This window comes from Taudactylus pleione, unplaced genomic scaffold, assembly GCF_031769625.1.
Source record: "Taudactylus pleione unplaced genomic scaffold, aTauple2 ptg000129l, whole genome shotgun sequence".
Lineage (NCBI taxonomy): Eukaryota > Metazoa > Chordata > Amphibia > Anura > Myobatrachidae > Taudactylus > Taudactylus pleione.
This window is the reverse complement of record NW_028284531.1, coordinates 7,691,927-7,711,085: the sequence shown is the minus strand read 5'-3', so window position 1 is coordinate 7,711,085 and position 19,159 is coordinate 7,691,927. Positions and strand designations below refer to the sequence as shown.

At 44.9% G+C, this 19,159-nt stretch overlaps 2 protein-coding genes across 2 annotated transcripts in view; one reads left to right on the top strand and one right to left on the bottom strand.

Annotated features, from left to right (window-relative positions):
• SLC30A4 (solute carrier family 30 member 4) overlaps window positions 1-18,437 on the top strand; it is a 39,856-nt gene extending 21,419 nt beyond the window's left edge. The window contains exons 6-7 of the mRNA XM_088472815.1: window positions 6,496-6,630; window positions 16,355-18,437. Coding sequence (XP_088328941.1) covers window positions 6,496-6,630; window positions 16,355-16,503 — 284 coding nt within the window. The 3' untranslated portion in view covers window positions 16,504-18,437. The remainder of the gene's footprint in view (window positions 1-6,495; window positions 6,631-16,354) is intronic.
• AFG2B (AAA ATPase AFG2B) overlaps window positions 17,783-19,159 on the bottom strand; it is a 34,807-nt gene continuing 33,430 nt past the window's right edge. Inside the window, exon 9 of the mRNA XM_088472814.1 lies at window positions 17,783-19,119. Coding sequence (XP_088328940.1) covers window positions 18,967-19,119 — 153 coding nt within the window. The 3' untranslated portion in view covers window positions 17,783-18,966. The remainder of the gene's footprint in view (window positions 19,120-19,159) is intronic.

Sequence of the window (19,159 nt, the reverse complement as noted above, 5' to 3'; positions counted from 1 at the left end):
ATTGATAAATTGAGTTCAATTAGCGTGGAGGGAATAAGATGGAGCCTTGTGTATTTGTATGTTTCACTGAAGCATGATCTATGAGTAAATGCATATACGCAGTTTTCTGAATAAAAGAAAATATTGCTAACCATCATACTGTATATGCAGCTTAGAAGAAAAGCATTTCCTGCTTGCAATGAAATCTAGGTTCTTCTAGTCAGAGAAATCATCAGACTATTTAAGTTACAATTGCAGAATGATCTTTTTAAACTATACGATTTATCGTCCCAAACCGTGTCGGAACAATATACATCGTATAGTGTGTATGCCCAATCCTTTGTTCACTGCCCTTGTGCAGATCAGAATGGACGATTCCACGGACGACCCGATGTTACATGCAGCATGTAACGATACATTGTGCTGTCATACTCCAGATCGTGTAGTGTGTACAGCAACACGTTACAATGAATTGCCATGTTACTCTGTTGCACAGTCGTGTAGTGTGTACCCAGCTTTAGAAACTAATGAAGTTTGTACATTAAATGTTAATTGATTCCACTATCTTTACTCTGAGCTAGTTAGAGAAGCATCCTTTGTTTAAATGAGAAGTCCTTATTTTTAATGTAAAGTGTTATGCATTTACCTGGCTGTATACGAGTATAGTAATAGTACTGGGATTAGCTGCAAATGAGGTCTATTAAACGCCTTGATTTTAGTATATGTTTGTCACAGCTGCAGGGAGCAGGCCCTGAGAAAGTAAACGTAAGTTATTACCCAGCATTTATATAGGAATCTTCTTTCTGTAAACAAGGACTTAGTATTTACAATTACTATAAGACAGACATGCTTTTAAAAGTAGGAAAATATAGGATATAAGTCAGCTCCTGCTACGGCATAGCCCCAGGAGACACCCTGCGCTGTCTCCATCCAGGTGATGGAAACCGCAAAAGTCAACTTTTCACTCTGGGAACCCCCTAGGTGGTCGTCTGTCTAGCGAAGCACAAGCCTGTCAGTAGGCCTGGCGGTAGGGTAACTGGTAGACCTGAGTAACCCGGAGCCATGAGAAAGTTTGGACCTTCCTCCGAGGAAAGAGAAAATTAGAAGTTTTGTGACTTAGTCACAGAAGAGGGGAAGGTTGACCAGGATGCCATCATTGTGGCTACCATCCTAACCAAAACAGGAGCACAGCAAATTACCTGAAAGTGGAAGAGCCCCTATGCCCTTTCTGAAGTCTGAGTCAGAAATTAAGCCAGAGAGTTTGCCTAACCACCACCAAGGCTGCTGACACCTGAAGTCAGGACCAGTAGCTATTGTCGCCTCTTCAATACAAGAAGCCACCCTCTGATGGATGTTCTCACCTGATTCGGCTAAGACTCTCCTAAAGAGCAATTCAACCAACCTCCAATGGCTTTAGCTACGTAAGCAGAAGTCAGGACTAGACGTTCTTGACCAGGTGGGCCAAGTGAGCATTCCCTGAGGAGGCTCATTCTGCCTGTCTGCAACAGGTAGACAATTGAAGGGGGCAAATGAGCTTGGAAACCTGGAGGTGCCTATTAGGGTGAGCCCTCCGCAGAATGTCCACACCGCAAAAAAACGGGAATGCAGGAACAGTCTATCGAAGCATGATAACCTAAGCGCTAGCCTTAGGGGTCTGTAGCCTACCGCACCTGGTATTTACCAGGCAGTCCAAGAACAAATCAAGACGTGACCCTGTTTAGCTTCTGGGATCAAACGATATAGGGCACATTCAGGGTGGTGTGGCCATAGGCCTCAGTCTTCTTGAAGCTAAGAATAGCTTGTATCCTGTTAAACCGGGTGCTACATTTAGCTGCGGTATGGTCTGAAATATTTGATATATTGTCCCAATGAGCTGAGGTACTTCCAATTACGGGACAGGAACGCAACACTATTTAGACTGGGACGCAGCACTATCTAGACTGGTGTGGGAGGTAACCGGAGCACCTGGAGGAAACCCACGCAAGCACAGGGAGAATATACAAACTCCACCCAGTTAGGGCCGTAGTGGGAAGCAAACATACGACCTCAGTTGAAGTGCACTTCCTGTCCAGCCTCAGCTGGAAAGATGCAGACACCTGCGGTTAAAGCGAGAAGGGCTCCTAAGGCAGAATGCTGTAAGGTACCCAGCTAGGTCCCAGTAGGGATACTAGTAGGGGGGAAGCTGGCCCGGGGTTGCCAGTCTGTGTGACGGGCACACTCTGACACTGCAGAGGATATGGACTAGTCCTTAGCCAACTTCAACCTTACCTATGAGGTAGTCCAGGTCGGCTCTAGGTGGAAGTCATGGCTGACTGACACTCTGCTGCAAATCTGCTAAACACCGGACACAGAGCCTATCGGTGTACGGAGTTTGAGGAGAAAGTACAGAGGTACAAGTTCTGCAGTTACACAACACTGAAGCACCCCTGTCCTTGGGTGCTTTTCCCTTGGAAAACCTGATAAGCAATCAAGGGAAGTCTCCCACACACCAGTTAGGAAAACTACTGTGTGCAATAAAAGGGGGATTGCAATGAATGTGACCTCACCCCACAATAAGCCGGGCTTTACAGGCGAGGGATTTACAAAACTGTCAGAAGAAACTTAGAAATAAAACGTACTCCTGAAATTACATGCACACAGAAACATTCAATGCTGTAATAATGGGCAGTTAATGCTCAACAATCCATACCCCAGTCGGTAGGAAGGAGCGTAGTGTATATCTTGACCCAGTCCAGAGACTGACTGAAGCAGTTCCAGGTTAAAATGGCTGCTCAGTGTCTCAGTTGGGAAGAGGGAGAATCCCTGTGTCATGGCTGTTGCAGTGAGCGTGCCAAGGGAACGGGGGAGGGGCTAAATGGGGAGAGCCTATACTAGATCCCCCAGGGCAATGACTGCTTCTAATGAAGCGCCCCATTGCCTGTGCCTTGATGGTTTAGCGCAGTTGCTAGGTGACCGCTGTCAGCACCGCCAGTGGTCTCCCACACCGGTGGTAACAGCCGCTGCAGTGCGGCTCCCCTGTAAACGAAGCTGCATCAGAGCACCATCTGTGCTCTCCTCCCCGGCATCCGGCTGCGGATCCCTGGAGTGTGCTGTGTGACCAGCTTCGGCAGTGCCGCGGCCGCCGGCGCTGTGAGTTGGTGGAGCGGCAGTGCAGGCGTCCTATAGGATGCCTAGCGTTATCCACTTAAAGTAGAAAAAATTTAATAAATATTAAACAAATTAAGTAGAGACTGCAGAGCAGTCTCTATCATGTGCCTTGATTCTACAGACCCCGAATTGAACTGGCCTGGCTGGGGGCGGGGTATGGGTGGGGGGGCATGAGCTTGGGCTCCTCGGAGAAGGTTTAACTATTTGGTGCCCGGACTCCACCTGCTCACCCTATACCTATTGTCTAAGCCTGCGTCCCCTATGGATTGTGAAGAAGAAACAATGTGTTCATGTAATCAACTTTGACGATATAAAATGACATTATTTAATATACAATAATTACACCCTAAGCTAATATAAAAAAATTAAGTTTACAGGCACCTCTCTGCGAAAAAAAAATCCCTCTTGAGGTGCGTATCCACTTGTTGATATAAATGGACGATTGAACGATTACAACATCGTGATCGTTCATTAATCATGCAGTGGATATGCCGGCAACGACCAGCGATGCATGCTCCCGCTGGTTGGCATTGCTCATCGCCCGAACATGACTGTCAACCTGATGATATTGTCAGGCTGAGGGAGGGTGTCTGCACTGAATGACATATCGTTCAGTGTGGGCACTGCACAGTATAATGAACGACTTAACGATATTGTAAGCATTCAGTCCTCCTTTGTCGGCAAGTGGATACCCGCCTTTACTAAGATAAATATCCAGTCTCTAGGTCTAATAAAAGTTTAGAATCAATTAGCAACAATGTCTCACCATAATGGCAACAATCTCCAGTGAAAACTTTTGGAGACCTGTGCAAATAGTATGGTTGTTGGCCTCAACTAGAATCAAATGGAGGATTTAAATGAACTTCTGAAAATCCACAACCACAATGTGCTGGTAGCCACAGAAACTATGGGTAGTATTCCCTCTAGGCTGTTTTAGCAGGGCGCAGCGCCCTGCCTGATTTTAAAGGGGCCAAATTGTGCCCCGCTAAGACAGCCCGCCCTGTGCCTCCATTCCCCCCCCTGCAGTGTACCGCACGGTGGGAAAAGTAGTGGTGACAGATCACCGCCGGGTGAATAGATGCCGTGCGCATGTCTGTATAGTAGTTTTTCAGTGGTTTTATACATGTTTGTATAAAGTTGGAATAAAACTTTTTTACCTCCTCTGCAAGTTCTAAAACAGCTTTCCCATCAATACCACTCCACGTACCTGGCCCACGTCATTTACACCTCCACGTACCTGGCCCACGTCATTTACACCTCCACGTACCTGGCCCACGTCATTTACACCTCCACGTACCTGGCCCACGTCATTTACACCTCCACGTACCTGGCCCACGTCATTTACACCTCCACGTACCTGGCCCACGTCATTTACACCATTATTGAGCTGTTTGGAGAACTTCACCTGAGAAATTGGGAGGGGTGTACCAAAGGTTCTGCATGATGTACTGACAATTCGACCTTAAAATAAAGATTTTCCCTACCTTTTCTCCTGCTCTTGGGATGCGCACACAAAAAACGTGCATTTCCGCTGCAAAAAAATGAATGTGGGTTCGGAATTGGCTTGCAAATTACATTTGCTGTGTGTTCGATGTGAGACCCAACTCGCAATAGGGCCTGATTCATAGACTGACGCAGTAGCACAGTCACTGCATCTTTGTACACAGCGGCTGTACTATAATATGCAATAGCCACAGCAGGCATCTTAAGTAAAAAGACGCCCACTGCTGGCTTCTTTGATCTGATGTTGCGTCCAAAGAAGCAGCCATGGAATCAACTGCGTGATCATCTGACCTTTTCCTTGACATTTAGGTTACTCATGATATCTGGGAAAACCACGCTGCCGGGTCCAAGCATGCAGCCACCGGCTTCGGCATGCACAGAAAACGGGGCCAACACACCCCCATTTTCTAGGATACTCTGTGTAGATGCCCCCAAACGCCAGCAGCATGTCAATTGTGCTGTGGCATTGGGGCACTGCGTGCGACATCACAGCCCCGGATCTGCACATCGGACATGTGTATAAACATTGTGTTTATGTACATCTCTGAATTGGATTGACCCCTATGTATTAGTAATTTGTGGTCATCTAAATGAATCAAAGATCAAATGTGTGAACTGAGCATATTAGATCAGAGGAGTACTAGCGCACTAAAACAAAAAGGTATGTAGAAATTAAGCAAGCTGCCGTTCGGGATAACTGACTTTATCCCTAAATAATTGCTGAAAGAGTGAACTGCGCTCAGCTAACATATGTCAAATGATAATGATGCAATCAATTGGTAAACCAATACCTACACAAAGTAACAATATTCATATACCTATGCCCAATACTAAATGTGTTATGCAATGTTGCAAAAAATACCTCACCAAAACAAATGCAATAATGATATAAAGAAAATATTTATTGGGAGATATGCTAAACCATAAAAAGCCAGAAATGCTGCACATGCAAAAAGATGTGTGTTGCACCAACTAGAAAAAAGAAGGGGGCTGGTTGGTGGATAAGAATGCCTGTCTGATTATATGAAAATCAATGCACCGTAATTAGATAGTCCAAAGTCAAATATGGGTAGTTGATATAAACAGTCTGATGTAGGTAAAAATAGCGGCGTCCCGCTATGTGAATGAATGGGATATTGTAAGTTAATGGGTAGGTGCCCGGCTGGTCTTTTCGGGGCTAGGAGTACAGTGTGGCTGCTGGGGAGAGGTAGCCTCCTGGCAGAGCGTCTAACACTACCAGCACAAGTGTAGGAAGCCGCCTGAGTGAACTGAGCATAATTGCCAGCAATAAAAAATATTAATGTCTTGTTTACTTTTCCAAAGGTTAGTGCAGTTACATTTTAACTGTTGAACAATCATATATTTAATAATCTGTGCGCTCGATTCAATTGCCCGCGATGTAAATAGCGCCAGGAGATAACTTCTGGAGCTATACAATTGTGCGCAGTGTTTAGTCGGAGAATGCCCGTTCTCACGATTAAACACCCTGTTTAAGGCGCGAGAACGGGCATTCCCCGACTGAACTTCCCGGCGCGATGCTGTTTTCCAGGCACGATGGGCAGAAAACAGCCTCGTGCCGGGACTTTTGTCGGATTTCTGCTCGCATCCTCGGAGGGGTGTGAGAAGAAATCCTTAGTCGGGGTTAGCTGCGCGGTGTATTGAATAGCTCCGGGAGCTGATTCCCAGAGCTATTCACTTCGCGCAGAATAGAATCGAGCCCTGTGTGAGTTATAATTGCATTAGGAATCTTGAACAAATACTACAAGCTAAATCTGGCTATAATGTGTATCTGTGTAATTACCAGCAAAGTTATGAAATCTGTTATAAACTGTACATGTCCCAACAAATGTAATCACTTTATTCCAGGCGTTCCAAAACACCTAAATGTAGATCAAATCAAAGACGACATGCTGAAAATTGATGATGTACATTCAGTAGAAGACCTTAATGTCTGGTCGCTAACAACAGGAAAATCCACGGCCATAATCCGTTTACAACTAAGTAAGTGCATTGCACCAAATGTGTATACAGCAAATGCAAAACCTTGCACTTTGTCCTTAGTTTAAGAAAGCATTTGAAGGAAATTCATAAAGCCTCCATGTCGCATAGTGTAATTAGTGTACTAAGTCCTGTTGTGGGTTCCTTTTCCATAGAACAACATTGTATTATTCTGAGAATTGCTGCTTGTGAAAGCAGCAGGCAAGTTGACAGGAATGTATAGTCAATAGTTGTTAGTGTGTGTGCACAGGTCTATTAATTTCCATTACTTGCGCCATCATTGTTGAAGATGTCCATATGGTCCACAGAATCTACCTTGGGGTATGTAGTGGAAATGATTCATTGCAATAAACAGCTCAAGCTTTGCAGCTCCCAGCATGCATCAGTCCTCCTCCCTATATACCCCGCCCCCAGCCATTCGTTTTTTTCTGTTTGGTGCGCGGCAAGTATCCAGACGCACCTGTTATAACAGCGGGACTGCCTCGACAGTCCCAGGCTTTTTTATTTTATGATTTACTTAGTTTTAATGACTACTGAGTTAGCAGTACCAGGCGCCATTAAAGACGCAGGTACTAAGACTCCTACTAACTCTGCTGGGGCCGAAAACGGTAGTATCGCTATATGCCCTGAGGTTCTCGACGGGCCTCAGCGTGGCTTAGCTAGCGCCTGTGCTGTGGTCCAGACTGCAGGTCTGGCACGGAGATGACAGGTAAGTGCGCGGCAGTCCTAGCATCCGGTGTAGTACACTCATAGGTACAGCTGCGCGTGAAGGCCTCATGTGACGTGTCCTCACTAAGATGGTCGGGTCCTTACCATCTGTCGCCAGGGATAGGTAGTAGATGCGCTAGAGCGCACTAGTAAGCGTCTACTACTTATGAGGCCAGCGTACCTGTGCCGTCAAAATTGCGGCTCAGGGGAGATAAGGCGCTCCTCCCCCCGAACCAGACGCAACTTCCGGGGTGGAATTCAGCGTTTGGTTTGCTATATTTGACCACCTCGTGGTGAGATGCTCGCAGATTGCGTTTTGTGTGTGTACTACTGTAGCTTTTGGTCTCAGAGGTTGGTCTGTCTCCCTGTATAGATGCCCTTGGGCCTGGCATATAGTACTCTATATGCTGCCATTACCCCTCTGGAGCTGGCTAGTTGATTCAGAGTACCACTTGCAATAGCATTTGTGCGTATATATGCATTGTATGTGACTTTAATGCTAGCTGCTGTATTGTACTGCCTTTTTGTTTCAAACTGTCAGTTGTACCTGTCACTGTGTTTCTCCTTATCCCTCTGAAAGGTGTGGGGGGTTTCATTGATAGGGAGTCACATTGCATTTACAATACCAGTGTTTCAAACCCAAATTGTGCGCCGTGGCACCCTTGGATGCCGCAGCACACTTACAGGGGTGCCGCGACCTGCTGGTCTACTCTGGTCCCAAAAGGAATTATTTGGGCCATCAAGTTATTAGACTGGCAACACTGCGCTTTAGCCATAACTACAGCGTGCGCCCATTTACACAGAGAGGGCTATGAGCTCTGGCTCTGCCCCCTCCATTCTCCTCTGCATGCATGCTGCTTCCTCCAAACCTCCACCGAGTCCCAGGCCCTGGCTGTCAAGGGTGGAATTAATGGCCGTTCCCGCAGCCAGCAGTCTTATGAGTCAGGCTGACTCATTAGTATGCCGCCACTCCGTGAGCCGTGCATCTAGCAGCATGATGAGAGGAGCAGAAAATCGCAAGGTTGGAAGGAAATATTTTTTATGAGAGTGGTGTGAGGGAGTAGATCTGTGCAGCGAGGGGAGGGGATATTCTGTGCTCAGGGGAGCTATGTGAGAGGGGGGAGAGCTATGTGAGGAGCACAAACCATGCAGTTTTGGCATTGGCCCAGGCCTACCTGGTACCTCTACTATCTCCCCTTTCTCTGAGCAATGAGCCCTATTTTAATTAATTCAACCCACATGCCTATTACTGGGAACCTACCCCTTGGTCTAGGAGTGCCGTGTAAAAATTTGTAGATAATAAGGGTGCCATGAATCGAAAAAGTTTGGGAACCACTGCCTTATACTATTTATACAGTGCATCCGGAAAGTATTCACAACGCTTCACTTTTTCCACATTTTGTTATATTACAGCCTTATTCCATAATGGAATAAATTCATTTTTTTCCTCAAAATTCTACACACAATACCCCATAATGAAAACGTGTAAAAGTTTTTTTGTGATTTTTGCAAATTTAATAAAAAAAACAAATAAACTAAGAAATCACACGTACATAAGTATTCACAACCTTTGCTCAATACTTTTGTTGATGCACCTTTGGCAGCAATTACAGCCTCAATTCTTTTTGAATATGATGCCACAAAGCTTGGCACACCTATCTTTGGGCAGTTTCACCCATTCCTCTTTGCAGCACCTCTCAAGCTCCATCAGGTTGGATGGGAAGCGTTGGTGCACAGCCTTTTTCAGATCTCTCCAGAGATGTTCTATTGGATTCAATTCTGGACTCTGGCTGGGCCACTCAAGAACATTCACAGAGTTGTCCTGAAGCTTTGATATCTTGGCTGTGCTTAGGATCGTTGTTCTGCTGAAAGATGAACCGTCACTCCAGTCTGAGGGCAAGAGCGCTCTGGAGCAGGTTTTCATCCAGGATGTCTCTGAACATTGCTGCATTCATCTTTCCCTCTATCCTGACTACTCTCCCAGTTCCTGCCACCACCATGCTTCACTGTAGGGATGGTATTGGCCTGGTGATGAGCGTTGCCTAGTTTGCTCCATACATAACGCCTGGTATTGATGCCAAAGAGTTCAATCTTTGTGTCATCAGACCAGAGTGTCCATCAGGTGCATTTTGGCAAACTCCAGGTGGGCTGCCATGTGCTTTTTACTAAGGAGTGGCTTCCGTCTGGCCCCTCTACCATATAGGCCTGATTGGTGGATTGCTGCAGAGATGGTTGTCCTTCTGGAAGGTTCTCCTCTCTCCAGAGGAATGCTGTAGCTCTGACAGAGTGACCATTTGGTTCTTGGTCACCTCCCTCACTAGGGCCCTTCTCCCCCGATCGCTCAGTTTAGACAGCCGGCCAACTCTAGGAAGAGTCCTGGTGATTCCAAACTTCTTCCATTTATGGGTGATGGAGGCCACTTTGCTCATTGGGACCTTCAAAGCAGCAGATATTTTTCTGTACCCTTCCCCAGATTTTTGCCTCAAGACAATCCTGTCTCTGAGGTCTACAGACAATTCCTTGGACTTCATGCTTGGTTTGTGCTCTGACATGAACTGTCAAGTGTGGGACCTTTATATAGACAGGTGTATGCCTTTCAAAATCATATCTAATCAACTGAATTTACCACAGGTGGACTCCAATTAAGCTGTAGGAACATCTCAAGGATTATAAGTGGAAACAGGATGCACCTGAGCTCAATTTTGAGCTTCATGGCAAAGGCTGTGAATACTTATGTACGTGTGATTTCTTAGTATTTTTTTTTTTCTCAAACTTTTTACACCTGGTGGTATCAGGTTTTGTTGCACTTGGTGGACAAAGTTGCAGACGCGCGGGCTCCGGCTGCGGTATTTCCCCATGCTATGGGTCTATTCACAGCAGTTGCATCCTTTCATGTATATGTCCCCCATGAAATCTTGTTGGGTTAATTCTACTGCTCACTCTAGTCAGAGTATGCCGCCATCTATAGCTGCTCAGCAGCTGAATAGACAGGTGGCGGCAAAGCAGGGGGGCATAAGAGAGGTTCCTATCAGCTGCCTCATGACGACCCGGACTCCTCTTCAGATTCTGACTGAGTTCTGGGTCTTACTCAATAGAAGACCATCAGTCTCTGGTGGATGTCCCCCTCTCTGGTGAGAGTGGTTAGATCTGTCCTCAGTATAGAGGAGGAGGCACCGCCGACAGCCAAAGTGGTCTTTAGGCGTCAAAAGGTGGCTAATGACTATTTTCCTCAGTCTGAACAACTGACAAATCTTATGTCTGAGGCATGGAGTACTCCACAAGGAATATAACCTCTCTGTACCCATTTGCACTAGGTGAGTGTAACAAATGGGAAGTTCCCCCAGCTCATGTCACGAGGTTGATTAGAAGCACTACGTTACCCATTCCTGCAGCATCCTCTTTGAGAGGTTACAGATAAGAAGCTTGACAATCATTTAAAATCAATCTTTTCATTATCTGGAGCTATTACCAGACCAGCTATGGCTGTAGCCTGGGTAGTGAAAGCTATGGAGGAATGGACGACAGCTCTGGAAAGTACTATATCTGATGCTACCAGAGAAAAGGAGTCTTTTCTCTATCAGATGTGGGAAGCTGCTGTGTATATGGAACATTTTGGGGGACGCAATGCCGACCGCCGGCTTCCTGACTGCTGAATCCCGGCAAGGGTTAAGTGGCAGGCGTCGAAATCTCAACACCTGTCAATTTACCTACGTCGGGAGACCGGCACCCGGCATCCAGATCCAGGGTCAGGCTAGGGGAAGTGGCACCCCCCCCCCCCGGGAGGTTAGGGTTAGGCCAGGGGAAGGGGGAGGTTAGGCACCACCTGGGGGAGGTTAGGCCCCCACCTGGGGGAGGTTAGGCCCCCCCCTGGGGGACTTAGGTTTAGGTGGCGGGGAAGGGGGGTTAGGTTTAGGCACTGGGGTGGGGGGAGGTTAGGGTTAGGCGCCCCTAAGAGAGGGTTAGGGGGTAGAATAGGTTAGTTTTTACTTACCTTCCGACGTTCGGGATTTCCACCTGTGTCGGGCTGCCGGGATTGAAATCCTACTGATTCCTTATTTTGACATCTAGGGTCTCGGCGACTTCGGTTGCAGCCCGAAGATCCCTTTGGCTAAAAACCTGGAAGGCGGATGCAGTATCGAAGAAGGCTCTTGAATCTTTGCCTTTTGCGGGGAAGGTACTGTTTGGACCAGAGCTGGATCGCACAATAACTTCTCTGGCAACACTGAAGTCTGTTGAATTGCCATCCACGACTACTCCTAAATTTAGGCAGTCGGCAGCTCGGTCCTTTCGTCCACAGAGTAGGGCGACGGGTCAGTCTTCCTCTAGACAGTCAGTCCCGCAGGACATGTCAGCACAAGAAATCTTGGTCAGGCAAATGTCCTGCCTACAAGTCAGATAGTAAATCTACTGCCGTCTGGGGTGAGTCTCCCCCTGGGGGGGTCTCAGGGTTGGAGGCTGACGCCTACAGTTCTCCCAGGCCTGGTATCTGACAACTACGGATGCCTGGGTTCGAGAGCTGGTCTCTCGGGGTTATGTCATCACGTTCCTGAGGCATCACCCTCAGGTTTGTGGATACAAACCTTTCTGTAGACACAGGCAGGGCTTCGGCCTACCAGGAGTCTATTAGGGCCCTCCTGAGGTCAGGAATCATAGTCCCCGTCCCTGTGACGCAACAGGGAAAGGGTGGTTATTCTAATTTATTTTTGATTCAAAAAACAAATTCGTCACGTCGCCCTATTCTGAATCTGAAGTCTCTCAACAGGTTCATCCATGTGCCAAAAGTCACTATCGAAACCGTACGGTCCATTATGCTGGCGATGGAGCCTGGGGATTTCATGGTATCCCTGGACATACAGGATGCATATCTGCATGTTCTGATTGCACGATCCTACCAAAGATTTCTAAGATTGGCAGTAGATCAGCAACATTACCAATTTCAGGCTTTACCATTCGGGCTGGCCACAGCTCCTCGGGTACCAAAATAATTGCAGTCATGACGGCTCATCTCAGGAGACAAGGAGATCTAATATTAGCACAGTCTCAGCATATGTTACAATGTCCTCTCCAGATGACCATTGTCTGTCTACAAGAGCGTGGCTGGGTAATAAATTGGAAGAAGTCCTCTCTTTCTCCAACTCGGCAGATGGTGTACTTGAGGGCGCTGCGGGTTTCTCTGGGACAGAGGATTCTTCTACCAGAGGACATGATTGTGGCACTACAATCCCGGGTGCGCAGTCTGCTCTGCAAGCAGAGAGTGTTGGTACACTTGGCAATGCAGGTGCTGGGCTCCATGGTATGTCTGCGGGGATGGGGAGCGGTGACTGTTCACCACCACATTCCAGGGAAGGTGGTCGGTGCAGGGAAGTCGCCTACCAATAAATATATTGGAGCTTGGTGCAGTGCACAGAGCTCTCATACTGCTGCAGGTCCAGATTCAGTCTGACAATGTGACAGCAGTGGGCCTACATCAATCATCAAGGAGGCACACAGTCTTGCTGCCATGAGGGAAGTGGCAGAAATTCTGCGGTGGGCAGAATGCCATCTTCCAGCAATATCTGCAATATTCATCCTAGGGGTTCTCAACTGAGAAGCGGACTTTCTAAGTCGCCAGGACATACATGCCAGAGAGTGGGCTCTTCATCCGGATGTCTTTCAACTTCTGGTGGATAAGTGGGGAGTACTGAACGTAGACCTATGGCGTCACGTCACAACCACAAGGTCCTCAGGTACGGGTCCTGAACAAGGGACCCTTCAGCTGCCTTTGTGGATACTCTGTCGCTGAGGTCGAACTTCAGGTTAGCATACCTGTTTCCTCTAATCTCTCCTCCCAAGGGTCGTCAAAGTCCAAGCAGGAAGACGGCAGGATAATACCAATTGCCCCTGCCTGGCCCAGGAGGCATTGGTTCTCCGACCTGACATTTCTGTCCATAGACAGTCCAATGCCTCTACAGCCGGATCTGCTAGTGCAGGGTCCCTGCCTATATTGGGATTTACCTCGGCTGGCTTTGATGGCATGGCTCTCGAGTCTGCTGTCTTCAAAGCCAAGGGTTTTTCGGCCTCTGTGATTCAGACGATGCTTAAGGCAAGGAAGCCTGCTTCCGGCCGCATCTATCACAGATAAACACTTGCTTTTCTTCAGGCGGGATTAGACTTAAGTCTTCGCCTGGCTACCTTGAGAATTCACGTTTCTGCACTGTCAGTTTTGTTCCAATACAGAATTGCCCCTATGCCGGATGTTAGAACTTTTTTGCAGGGGGTTCTCCGGCTGCAACCTTCATTTGTCCCTGCGGTGGCACTGTGGGATTTGACTTTGGTTCTAAGGGCATTACAGGCGGCTCCCTTTTGAACCTTTGGATGCGGTGGACGTAAGATGGTTGACAGCGAAGACACTTTTTCTCCTCGCTATTGCCTCGTAGAGTTTCGGACTTGACAGCGCTGTTATGTCATGTCGCTCTCCATATTTGATTTTCCAACAAAAGAGTTGTCCTCCGTACTAAGGCAGGTTATCTTCCAAAGGTGGTTTCCCGTTTCCATATAAATGAGATTGTAGTTCCGGCCTTTCAGTCTTCAGATCTGTCTACAGGTGAAGCTTCCCTGGATGTGGTTCGAGCTCTTCGTATTTACGTGGATCTTACCATCTCCATCAGGAAATCAGACTCTGTTTGTGTTATATGGGTTTCACAAACGAGGCTGGCCAGCAAACAAGCAGACGTTGGCAGGTCTATGCACATGCTGGTCTCCCTGTTCCTAACAAAGTGACAGTCTCTGTTGGACTTTCGTGGGCGGGTAGACATGGCGCCTTGGCTGAACAGCTGTGCAAGGCAGCCACTTGGTCTTCCGTCAATACGTTTATCAAATTCTATGCATTTGATACGTTTGACTCCCAGGATGCTTCCTTTGGGTAGCGTATTCTCGTCTCTGCGCAGGAGCGTCCCGACACTTAAGAGAACTGCTTTAGGACGTCCCCAAGGTAGATTCTGTGGACCCTATGGACCCTGAAGAAGAAAATCAGAGTTATGGTAGAACATACCTTAGATGACTCCTTTTCTTCAAGGTCCATAACGTTCACAGAGCACCTTCCCGGACGCACCTGGCCTCAGTTCTGTTCTTTTTGTTATTTCCGTATCACTTATTCCCTCTTTGTATGTTGAGTGTTTCTTGAGTGCGATGTACTGCCTTCTCTTGCCGTTGGGCTTGTTTACAAACTTAATGGCTGGGGGCGGGGTATATAGGGAGGAGGACTGATGCATGCTGAGAGCTGCAAAGCTAGAGCTGTTTGGTGCAATGGATCATTTCCACTACATACCCCTAGGTAGATTCTATGGACCCTGTGGACCTCGGAGAAAGTTATGTTATACCATAGCTGATTGTATACGGCTGTATATAAAGAATCTCCTTGTACTGCTTCACATGATGCAGCTCTTTTTGCTTTATGAGCTGCAAGGAAGAATTTTGGGGTAGAGAATATTGTACCTATACATGCAGCGCTGTCCAGTAAGATTGAGACCGAAAAGCCTTAGACTGCACTGAATGTCAATGGCCACAGAATCCATTTTACATGGATTCACCGTTTTAAAATTATTTTAAATAGCAAGCTATTGTGTCCTTTGAAATGAGACTTGAGAAAGAGCTTCCCACAGGCCAGGGTACCGTCTGCATTGTCATTCCTCTCTATTGAAGTAGTGCTCTGACATTTAAGCTGGGTACACACTGAGACAATGTAGTTGGCCCAATATACGATATGCGCACTCCCATGCGATGTCAGGTTTGATGTGTTGCACATGTGGCTCCATGCATGTTAGTGAAGGACTGAATGAGGGATCATTGCGTTGTTCATTACGTTATGTGCACCCAGATACGATATGTCGGCTGCCGTATCGTTCCGGTACACATTGTCTCAGTGTGTACCCAGCTTTAGAATCAAAAGGTAAAGTTCCCATACAATAACTAGTGCTCCACGGTGAAGGCTATCCCCCTCAAGCTACAGTGCATCCGGAAAATATTCACAGCGCTTTACTTTTTCCACATTTTGTTATGTTACAGCCTTATGGAGCGTACACACGGTCAGATTTGTCAGATGAACGATTAAACGATTTGACCAAAGTTTTGAACGATTTGAACGATTGAACGATTTTTGACTGCATTAAAATGAATGGAATCGTCCAAGTCTGACTGCAAACCCATCAGATGTCAGATATCGTTATCTGACAAACGGGAACGCGCATCGTTGATCGTCCATCGTTCAGGCATGTCAGATATGAACGATTTTCCATCAGATATGAACGACTGAACGATTTTTAAATCGTTATCGTCCATATCTGAAGAAAAAATCTGATCGTGTGTATGCACCATTATTCCAAAATTAAATAAATTTTTGTCCTCAAAATTCTACACACTATAAAGAGTCTGTACAATCTGGCTGGTTGGAACAAAAAATCTGGTGATGTATGGGATCAAATGGCAATCGACCGTTTACGCCTAAATGCCATAAAATTAAAATTGTTTGGGAATAAATAGGCGATTGTCCTTTGCTCCCATACATCACCAAATTGTTGTTTCAATCAGGCAGAATTGAATAAATAATTGAAACTAGGTATACACGTTAAAGCTGCATACATACGTAAAGATTTTCTGTCCACCCATCCAACTAGTTGATTGGTTGGAGTGAAAATCTGGTAAAGTATGAAAGCAAATGACAATCAGCAATTTGCTCCTAAACGCCGGAAAATGGACAAAAACTGATTGTTAAATGTTTGATCTAAACAATTTGTTCAAACTTGTCTGACGACCATTTATCTGTTTTCTGGCATTTAGGAGCAGATTGCTGATCATCAGTTACTCCCATACATTACCAGATTTTCTTTCCAACCAATCAACTATTAGGATGGTTGGACAGAAAATCTTTACGTGTGTACCCAGCCTTAGATTATGTGGGGGGAGGAGCAACACTTAAGGTGACAAGCATGCCTGAAGATGGACAAATCAATTTAACTTATACTCTGTCATTCCCAAACCCCAGGTCCTGGCTCTTCATCAAAGTGGGAGGAAGTTCAAAGCAAAGCGCAACACATACTACTGAACAAGTATGGAATGTACAAGTGCTTTATTCAGCTGCAGAGTTACAGGCAAGAAGAGAGCACAGCATGTGCCAACTGTTCCAGTGCCTAAGTCCCATGGACTGTTGCCTTACCACAATACAGCAATACTTGCTAACCTTGAACGTTTGTGATGAAGCGATGGTGTATATTGTGGCACACATCCTAAATAGAAGCACACTTTTTTTTTTTTTTTTTTTATTTCAACCTGTGATCCTTATAGTCTTTTTAAAGATAGACGAAATGCTCCATAGTGAAATAAGACCAATTTTAAAGTGCTGTTTACAGATTTAAGCACGTTTGCACAAACCTCAGCCCTAGGGCCAGAAGGAAGCCCTGCCATGAGGACCCAAAGTAATCCATTTTGTTTGATGGATGACTTGTATTTGATAGGACATAATTTAGTTTCTATTAAACATATATATAGCAAATTGTTTCATACTCCCATCAGCAAAACCTTACAAACCTTTGTTTCTTTTGGAAGTTCAAGCACCTAAGTTATTTCATTCCGGAGCAGGCAGTGTCTCCATAAAATATTACATTGCACAGCAGGTTAAGAATACATTTTTACTGCCTCCCATATACATTAGAACATTGTATATATATAGTTTATAAATACTTGCTCTGCGTCTAATGTAGCAGCGATACAATCAACCCTACTTAACTGACAAACTTATAAATCTAATGATTTATGGTAGGATATGAGCTAAAGTTTACAGATTGATGAGACTGCTGCAGAATAAGCAAATGCCATCATTGTAAGAAGTTGGAACTATTTTCTTTTTACCAGTATTCTTCCCTATTGCACTTGGTCATTGCTATTAAACGCTGACCTTGTGATAGTGCTGCTTTCAGTATAAGGAGTGTCTGTTGTAAGCATGAGATTATTATGTATGACACTAAACTCTCAAATGCCACCCCAAGCTGCTGGTACTTAAATTGTGCTGCCAGCTGTGATAAGCACAGGCCAGTGTGATACTTAGTTTACATAGAGAGAAACGCATTTTATATGGCTTGCCGAGCTGGCTAAAACAAGTATTTCCATGTCTGAGATGTGCTCCATCGAAAAGATTTTTTTATTGATTATTTGGCCACTAGATGGCACTTGTTGTTATTTTATCCTTGCGGAGCAAGTGATATGACAGCTCACACTTATTTAACTGAAAATATGCTGCAATTGTATCTTCATTTATTTTACCAAACAAACACTGTTATATGAAGAAGAAACAAACACTACATAAGCATATTACTTTGTCTTTTGTATGTTGACCACCCTGTTTGGGCAGTGTTATATCCAATTGGAAGGAACGGATTTTTCAAATGTACTTTTTATTTTTACAACAAAGGTTCTATTCCATTCAATCACTATTGGGTCCATTTGAAAATTCACTTTTTCTTTGCTATTTTAGCTTGTACATAAACTGGAGATAGTAGTATATTTTATTAAACCAGTACTTAGTGGATTTTACCCACTGGTTATACATTACAATATGCCAATATAAAAAAAAAAAAAAAAAAAAGTATTTTTAAAAGCCAAAGTACATTATGGATGGTATTACCTTTATGAGACCTGGGGCTCACATGCATGCCCCTTCAACGCCCTTCATCATAAAGCCTTATTTAAGATGATGACTAATGGGTTTACAATCCAACAAGGGCAGAACTAGACCATGTGTGAGAGCTGTATGTATTCAAATATATATATTCCCTGCCCCCACAACCCTATATGCACTGATCACACGTGAAGAAGGTGGTGATGCAGTTCAAGTGGAATAGTGATTGTGCCCAGTTTGTTTTTGTTACCTGTTTATGTAAATTTCATTAACTTTCTCTTGCTAATGATTTCTAATGAAAAGTTCCTGGCACATTATTTCTGTAACAAAAGAAGGATGGTACAGGAAATTGCACAATACAGTGTGTCTATAATAAAATATTTATTACATAGCATACTTTGTTTTTCAGGTAATTATATAGTTATTTATCCTTGCAATAAAACTTGCAAAATAGTACTGTGAAGTTGTTCTTCCACTTCTAGTGCAAAAATAATACATGCATGTCGGCACTTGTTATATTATAAAGTACAGGTTGAGTCTCCCATATCCAAAATGCTTGGGACCAGGCGTATTTTGGATAACGGAATATTCCGTATTTTGGAATAATTTCATATTATAATGAAATATCTTGGGAATAGGACCCAAATATATACACAATGCATTTGTGTTATATATACCTTATACACACAGCCTGCAGGTAATTTTATTCAATATATTCAATAATTTTATGGTTCAAACAAAGTTTGTGTACAGAAATGAAATTCATTTATGTTTCATATACACCTTTCACACACAGCCTGAAGGTAATTTTATACTATATTTTTAATAATTTGTGCCTTAGACAAAGTTTGTGTACATTGAACCATCAAAAATCAAAGGTTTAATTATCTCAGTCATGCCAAAAAAATTCCGTATTTCGGAATATTCCGTATTTCGGAATATTTGGATATGGGAGACTCAACCTGTAGTCTGTATTCCATTTATCACATTATTCCGGTATGACCCTTTAGTTTCTTATAGGCCATCAGGTCCCTGGCATTCAGAGATGGTGTCAGCGATACTAAAGCCTGTTGGAAATGCTCTTGTTTTACGCAGGCAGCCTGTAGTCCACTCCGATGTAATGCAACTAGGGCAGCCTGCAGGTGGTAATTAACAAAAGAAAAAAAAAAGGTGAAC